Genomic DNA, 8,643 nt, shown 5'->3' on the forward strand with positions numbered 1-8,643 from the left:
GAATACCTAGTTGTAGAAATATACATACATATATAGAGAGAGGAATTGGATTATCTCTTTTTCAGCAATAGAGAATATGAAAGAGATTTAAATTGCATTATCTCGCTTTCAATTTGTTATTACAGTGGAATAGAAAAATCATTACATGATTCAGCAGTCTTTAAGCAAACAGTATCAATATCAGCACATTTTAAACTATCAGTGTAGAAATTAAAATTTAATTTTGTTAAATAGTTTGCTGTCATTCATTAGATAGTTAATCTTTTGAAAATGAGAATTTGAGTGAATTTCGAAAATGAGAATTTTAAAGCAATTTGACATTGGAATATAAAAACATTAATTAATTAAATTGCTAGTAAAAATTAATAACTTTTATTCATTTAATTAAGCAGAAATATTTTAGTTGTATTATAAAATAAACAATATAAGGTGATTCAATACGATTTTCACGTTTGAAATTATCAATAAAATAAAAAAAAAATGCGGAGCTAAGAAGACGCTCTGCAACTGCAGAAGATAACAAACTCTCTCACTTATATATACATGTACATATGTACATACATATATTATGAAAAATTAACTAACGAATAATAAATAATGCGTCAGATCTAAGAGTCTTTAATCAACTTTTAAATAAATAAAATCAATGGTAAAATATTTGCAGTTTAACCTTATAAAGATTAATGTATTCATTAATTAATTTACCAATAAAAAACAAAAATTGTATTAACTGTATGTTTAAGAATGTCAACAGTCCTATTGACTAAAACTACCGAATATTTAAATTATATAACTGATTTGCTGAAACTTAATTGATTCAGTAAGTGTTGCACACACAGCCGCAATGAGCAATCACATCTTCAATTTTGAGAGCGAGAATATCACTCAGCAAATGGTAAGTACGAATAATGGCATTATATATAGTACATATATAGTTTGTAGCAAACGTAGACAATCCGCCGGATAGCCAGTTGTAGCCCACGGGGAAATAAAAAATCTGCCGGCACAGCTTTTGAGTGCAGAGGCGTGTCTTCAAGAGTATCGATCAGCTGATGCCGTCGCATCTTCTTGACGACCTGCCAAGGTCAGATCATTGAAGAGCGCGAAGGCTTCACTGAAGCGGCAGCAGTAGGAACGGGAGGCACAAGAAATATATCAATATCAATACCAGTAAGTACAACACCAGCCATGAAATCTTCAATAGCAACATTTACCATACTTTCAACAAAAAGAGTTCGTTGCTTCCACAAGTACCACCAAAACAACAGCAATATATGTACAACAGCAAATGCAGAACCAAGGTTATGAAATGCAAATATTTAACGGGAGCACATGTCACAAGTAATTTTATCTGACGGTTCCCGAGCACAAGGATACAAACAATTTAACTCGGGACTGCCGGCCCAATCAGATTTCCATTCTAGGACCTGCCAACCATACGGGTGATATTAGTTAAGCTTTACACCACGATGGTCCGCTTGGCACGGGACTGATTCCCCAGTCGACCCGTATTGCGAGTGCCAGATCACCAACGGCTGCGGCAAGTCAGTCGCGTAGCGTCGTGATATGAAGAAAACTCAACCATTCGTGATGCCGAGATACCGGTACATGTCAACATAGGGTAAGTTTGGTCCTGGAAACTGTACCCCAGCTCACCTTTTATTATTATGCTTTTCAGTACCATGAGATCCGTCTTGCAGGGGAAGACGGTCACACCCACCTCCGTTCCCAAAGTTTTTTTGATGGTTGTTTCGGGAATCACCCTTAAAAAGAGGCAGCATACGCGCTCAGCTCTCACAAAGGTTCCAAGCGCCGAAGAAGCACATCCATCATGAGGCACAAAATAAATGACTGAACACTTCAGGCAACATATCATTACCGGCACAGATGCTTCTTCGTATCTGCTGAAGATTGAGGCACTCCTGTCAGAGAAGATGCTTCGCTACAAGCTGGCTTCTCGGCAGCCAGAGTCGATTAATTGGTGAAGTACCGCATCTTCCAACTTCAGCACTTCACATGACCAAATACTTCTTTAAAGTCCATGAAGATTCCGAGTACAAATCTTGCCAAGCTGGCGTGGATAATGCTCTTCACGTGACTAAATAGATCCTCTACAAAGCGTCCAAGTTGAAATCCAGCAACAAATGGCATAGTAGTGTTTGCAAATGCAACTAATGATAATCCACAAGCGATCAACAACCACTAACAATAATATTGATGAACTAGAACACACAAGTATAATAAGTTACAAATAAAAATTAGCGTGATTCGTTGAATATTTCCACAATTGAAATAAACAAGTATGAAAGCTACATTCGAGTGTGAGATATCCGCTACCCATGTTGAATAAAAATATACTACAAAGCACTAAAATACTAAAAGTTCATCAAATGGTAACATATATTGATATGATTCTACATTTAAGATATACTATAGAGTGCAAAATATACCAGATTGTCAGCCAAAGCAACTAGGTAAGTGGGCGTTTTTGCCCACTTATTATTTAATAACTTATTTATTAATAACTTAACTTATTTATTAATAACTTCGACAATTTTTTATCTAATTGCAACTGAATCACAAAGGCTATAGTTTTTATTGTATATACCAAAGTTCGCGACTCTAGCTTTAAAATTACGCTTGTTATTCGATTTTTGTCAATTTTTGGGGGCGGAATTGGGCGTAGTAAAAATATGAAATAAACTTGTTCTGCGTGCTAACGTAACAAATACTGTCTTTTATAATCTCTGTTTCATACAGACAGACAGAGAGAGATGCCTCCTTCTACCTTACATACATATTCTACCGGCACAAAATTATAATATCCTTCTACCCTATGGGTAGCGGGTATAAAAATAGCAGCTTTAATTTGTGCCTACAGACATATATTAGCTTTACGCTCTCTCGGCTATCGGAACAACTTTATTTTGATGTTAGCTCTCATTATTTACTCTCTCATTATCTGATACATCTCTATACTTATATTATATATACATACATACATACATAATTTTGAGCGACGCAGTCAGTATTGATTGAGAAACGAAATAAAATAGACGCTCGATTAACGAAAAGAGACTTCACAACACATGTTTGTGTTTCATATAATTTCTATGATAAGCGATTTGCAGAACATCCAAAATATTGTTTGCTGACCCTATATAAATCTTCCTATAAGAAGCTCAATAGTTCATTACTTTTGGTCAACACATTTCTTGAGCGTAGTAGAACAATCAGCAGAGATGTGATTATTATAATTTTAAATTGTTTATGTTAGTTAATTGAAACTCAAAATCCAACTTTTTCTTTTTATTTTGTCTGTCTGTCTATCTGCTATTTAACTATTTAAGAAATAATTTTGTATGGCAAGAACCTTACTTACTAGAGGTCTTATTTGCTTTGGCTCAAAATCGGGTATATTTTGCAATCTATGATATATTTTGAATATAGTACTGTCGCAATATACTAAATATAGCCTTTGGCATATTTTATTTTAACACTTTTTATTTAAGCACGTTTGCTGTTTTGATTTTATTTAAAATGTGTAGCGGGGATCTTACAGATGAGAAGACTCGACTGTAGCTTTCTTAATTGTATTTTGAAAAGATTTATTTATTTATTTATTTATTTATTGTAAAGTTTTTGATAACTAAAAAATGTCTAAATGTCTACGCTAAAGACTAAACATGTTAGTTAAATTCAAATTATAAAACTTTAGCGCCACAAATATGTTTTAATAATCATAGATTTGTTATAAAATATACAAATTGGAGTAATTAATTAAGCCCAGTTAGAAATGTCATGGATTTCTTGTAACTTCTACGCTAACCGAAATATATAACTGGTGTGCTTGGAATGTGGTTGGATACCGTTGCAGGTAATTCATCCACTTGAGTCAAGTGGCATCCGTTTCGTTGAATCACAACCAATTGAAATTGTTTTTCTCCAACATTGTCACGGAATTCGCAATTATCATATACTAATTTTCCAGTAATGATAAAACGCTCCAGCATCTTGACAAAATTCCATGAGATAACTTTTTCGTCTGACCGCAACGGTTCTCGAATTGGATTGTTCATCATAAGGAAATAATCATCGCCATGACCCGTTCCTGTAATAATTTTTTTTTTAAATTAACGAAATCGAAACGGAAGGTTTTCATAATTGCTTACCTAGAAGAATATCCGTTCGTTCCGCTAAAACTTGCGCAAAATTATTATTTGCTGGATTATCGTAAATATACGAATATACGGGGCTTTTTCCATATTTGCGATGTAGGTCTATTGATTTTTGAGTTGCATTCTTCAACATGATATCCGTGACCATCCGTTGAAAGTGAAAGTACGTGTCCACGCCAAAGCTCTGATTACCCATGTAATGCTGTCGTAGATCTCTCGAGTGGTTGTCCATTTCTTCCACAGTCTTCGATTGATAACGGTAAAAGAATAAAAGGGGTGCCACTTCATACCAGCGATGGTTCAGCTCGTCAATTATCTCTTTGCCATTGGACTGCTTTAAAAGCCCAAGAGCCGCATCATAGATACCATCCTCTGGAGTGTAAGTGACCAGCCAAGGAATTTGCGCAGTCTTTCCACTCTTAATAATGTCAATCGGGTGTTCCGTGATAAATGGATCAGCGGAGCTCTCTGGTTCGACCACAGGACCAAAAGGTGCAAATGGAACGTAGTTGTAGATTAGAAACTGTTTTAACGCAGATGCTATTTCCAATCCATCTTTGGTTTTCAAACACTTCTTGAGCTCTTTGCTCGAATCTAGCTGACCACAGCCAACATAACGTCCCACTTCAAAAGCATAATGTCGTCCATTATTTCTCTGCACCACCCAAGGATCTAAAGCATTGGCACTGATTGATACGGCTGCCTTAACCAAACCTTCCAGTTCCTTGTTCATAAGTTGAAGGTGCACTGATGCTGCACCTGAAGAGAATCCCAGGAAAAGTACATTGTCAGGCTGCCCACCAAAGTAAGCAATATTATCCTTAATCCAGCGCAATGCCAACCTTTGGTCCTTAAGTCCCGCATTCCCTGGGAGCTCAGAATCACCAGTGTTGATGAAACCCAACGATCCAACTCGATGGTTTATTTTCACAACGATTACATTGCCGCTGGCCATCAATGGCATAGCTCCATCTTCAACCGTGCCACCAAAAGAAAAAGCTCCACCAAATATATTTGCTATAACCGGGAAAGTCTTTTGACTTTCGCTCTTTGGCTTGAATATGCTGACAGTCAGACAATCCTCGCTGCCCGTCTTTTTGTACGGCTGCAAAATGAACTGACTCCACTGAGCGCATACTACTGCAGGTTTTGTGGCATCAAAAACATCAGTCCAGTTTTGTTTGTATGGCTGGGGAGGCTCGAACCGCAGCTCGCCCACTGGAGGCTCTGCATATGGTATCGACTCGTAGGTATAATACAATCCCTGATCACGTCCCAGTAGCTTGCCATTCGGTAACTCGACTATCAATTGCGCAAAGGTAACTGTTACCAATAGACTCAACAATGCGGTCAAAATGATGGAATTCATGACTTCAACTCAATCGCTATCCACACAGTACTACTCTAAGAAGCAACACTCAAGATCGTTTTATTGACAGTGCTCCAAGTCCGAATATAGTTAAAGATAGTCTGAGAACAATGCGATTAGTTCCATTGATCTGGTATGCAAAAAGTCATTAAAAATATATTTAAAATTGTAACATTGCACCTTTTAGGGGCAACACATCTATAAAATCGAATACATTTTAAATGAAATTATATAAACATTTGTATACATATGTAAGTATGTCTATTAATTATTAATTTATTTGCATAAACATTTGTATACATATGTTAGTATGTCTATTAATTGTTATTTTTTTGCACAATAACCGACCTCCAAGCATTATCTAATATGAAAGCTACTCGATTAATAGGTTAATAAGAACAAAAAAAACTTCTTTAACCTCGGTTGTGTTAATTACCAATTTAAATTATTTATATATACGAATTTTACATCCCCTTGAGGTCAGAAGGGATAAACATGTATCATATGCTTCCCACTATATATTCTGATTTAATGCTATCATTAAATAAGACAACATCTCTTTAAATCGTAGCTTTCGAATTACGCGTTATTATTGTTCCAATGCATTTATTTTGTCGGAAGGTAACTCTTGTTAATTTTTTTTTACCAATCTTAATTAGTTTTAAACCCACACATAACATGCGCATGGAATAATTTTCATTAACTACTTTGAAAAACAACAGCTACTATAACACATTTTCTGATCCGAATCAGCAAAAAATGAGGCCTATTTTGAAGTATAGGACAAAAAAAAAGGCCTGACATAACTTCTAAAAGTTTTATGTATTTTATCAGGAGTCATAGGAACTGTAGTTACATGCACCAAAAATCATAGCTCTAGCTTAAAATTACTCTTTCTATTCGATTTTCCGAAGTGTGGAAATGGACGCGGAAATAATCTTAGACAAACCTGATCTGCGTGCAAAAATAACAAGTGCTGTTTCAAAATTAAAGCTTCTTCTCTTGTAGTCTCTGAAATCTATTTTTTCTATACGGAGAGAGAGGTAGACTTTTGAGAAGGGTTGTACTTGGCATGTTACTTACATTTGAAAGTTAAAATACCCTTTTGTTCTTTGGAAAAAAAACCAATGTGTTTTACTTTGGTAGGTCAGAGACTATTTTATTGTCCTGCTATTATTATTATTGTTATTACATATTAAGCCTAGACATAAGTCATTAGTTATGTTCCTATTTGATAAATTTTGAAAAGATATAATACACAAAAAATAGTAATCAGGATAATTTATTTCCAAATGAAAAATATTAGTTCCATACAGATTTATATTATTGACATATTAAAAACCATTTAAGAATATACTGCCTGGCCATATTTGAAACTTCTTTATAGAAGCGTTTTCATTTGAAGGTTCGAGCAACCCTCACGCTCAATGTGCATCACACGATAGTTGCCTCCGGCTATATTGGGTTGAAACTCACAATTGCCAAATTGCAATATACCATCTTTAACAAAATCTTCGATCATTTTAATAAAGCTGGATGAAATCAGTATCTCATCCTTGCGTTCCTGTTGACGAAATGAGCTTTTGAAAATAAGCGAGAAGTCATCCCCATGCACAGTGCCTGTAATATGAATTCATTAATTAATTTAATAATAAATATTAATAGGTGATTTGTACCGAGTTCAATGTCGTCCCGCTTAGCTAACCATTGTCCCAAACCACTGGTAGCTGGATTGCTATATAGATAAGCATAAACGGAAGTCTTTGATCGTTGTAGCATTAAGGATAACTCAACTCCCGTCTTGAACAATATGTCAGTAAACATGCGTGTTAATTGTGGATAAGTCTTCGTGCTGAATTTCTCATTTTTCATATACAATTCTCTTATCTTAAGTGAATGCTCATCTAGCGCCTCAATATTATTTATCATGTCACGATAATACAATAAGAGGGGCGCAAGATCGTACCAGCGATTGTTCAGCTCCTCGATTAATTCGTGTTCGTCGTATTCTTTCTTGAGAAACAGAGCGGCATTATAGCCACCATCTTGCTCAACGTAGGAGGTCAGCCATCGGACTGTTGAAAAGTTGCCACTTTTAAGGAGATCAATGGGATGTTGAGTGATGATTGCATCTTTCACACTTGAGGGTTCGACGACAGGTCCGAACGGTGTAAAGGGAATATAGTCCAAAATGAGGAAATTTTCCACAGCTCTAACTATTTGTGATGCATCCTTCGCTTTCAGACAGGCCTTTAGTTCTTCAGAGCTATCCAATAGACCACAACCCACAACCCGGCCCAACTCGAAGGCACGACGAGCTGCCCCGTCCTGCACAGCCCATGGATTGAGAGCATTTCCACTAATAGAAACAGCTGCCGTTGCCACTTTATTAAATGCTTGATTCATCAGATGGATGTGAACTGAAGCTCCGCCAGCATCGAGTCCCATTACAAGAATCTTGTGGGGATTTCCACCAAATTGTGCAATATTATTCCTGACCCATTGCAGTGCCAACCGTTGATCCTTGAGTCCCAAATTTCCTGGTAATATTGTGTCGCCTGTACTTACGAATCCAATCGGTCCCAGACGATAATTAATCTTTACAAGAATCACCTTTCCGCTGTTCATAAACATCTCATGACCATCATTGCTTGCACCGCCGAACATGAAGAATCCGCCATGAATATCGACCACAACAGGGAAACTGTGATGCAGCTTGTTCTTTGGCTTATATACGTTTACGGTGAGGCAGTCCTCTTGGCCTGTTAGCTTATCCTCCTCTTCAATAAGCTGGCTCCACTGCAAACAGTTGACTGGTGGCTGAGTTGCCTGGAAGGTTTCATCCCAAATGCGATGGTAAGGCTGTGGGGGCTCGAATCTTAGTTGTCCCAGGGGCGGCTCCGCATAAGGTATCGATTCATAGCTGTAATGATTTTCGTTCTCGCGTCCTCGAAGATTGCCATTGGGCAGCGTTACAAACACATTGATCAAGTCACTGAATGCTGCATTTGTGCTGTATACGAATAACAAAACGATTAGAAATGTTTTCGAATTCATGGCTACACCCGACAGATTCTGATTCTATACTAATCTTGG

General features: G+C 36.6%; 1 protein-coding gene across 1 annotated transcript; it reads right to left on the minus strand.

The window, feature by feature from the left end:
* Positions 1-3,713: 3,713 nt before the first annotated feature.
* On the minus strand, positions 3,714-8,643 carry LOC133836658 (uncharacterized). The gene is made up of 4 exons (XM_062267250.1): positions 7,224-8,643; positions 6,931-7,167; positions 4,173-5,555; positions 3,714-4,111 (listed from the first exon to the last, which is right to left on the minus strand). Exons 1-4 carry the CDS (start codon positions 8,602-8,604, stop codon positions 3,825-3,827), a joined length of 3,288 nt encoding a protein of 1,095 aa, XP_062123234.1. The 5' UTR covers positions 8,605-8,643; the 3' UTR covers positions 3,714-3,824.

Source organism: Drosophila sulfurigaster, chromosome 2R (genome assembly GCF_023558435.1).
Source record: "Drosophila sulfurigaster albostrigata strain 15112-1811.04 chromosome 2R, ASM2355843v2, whole genome shotgun sequence".
Lineage (NCBI taxonomy): Eukaryota > Metazoa > Arthropoda > Insecta > Diptera > Drosophilidae > Drosophila > Drosophila sulfurigaster.

Excerpts from the sequence above, each read along its gene's own strand:
- LOC133836658 (XM_062267250.1), bottom strand. The coding sequence starts at position 8,604 with ATGAATTCGAAAACATTTCTAATCGTTTTGTTATTCGTATACAGCACA. Across the intron at positions 7,168-7,223 it reads GCGGGACGACATTGAACTCG|GCACTGTGCATGGGGATGAC; the intron begins GTACAAATCACC and ends TTCATATTACAG. Across the intron at positions 4,112-4,172 it reads ACGAACGGATATTCTTCTAG|GAACGGGTCATGGCGATGAT; the intron begins GTAAGCAATTAT and ends AAATTATTACAG.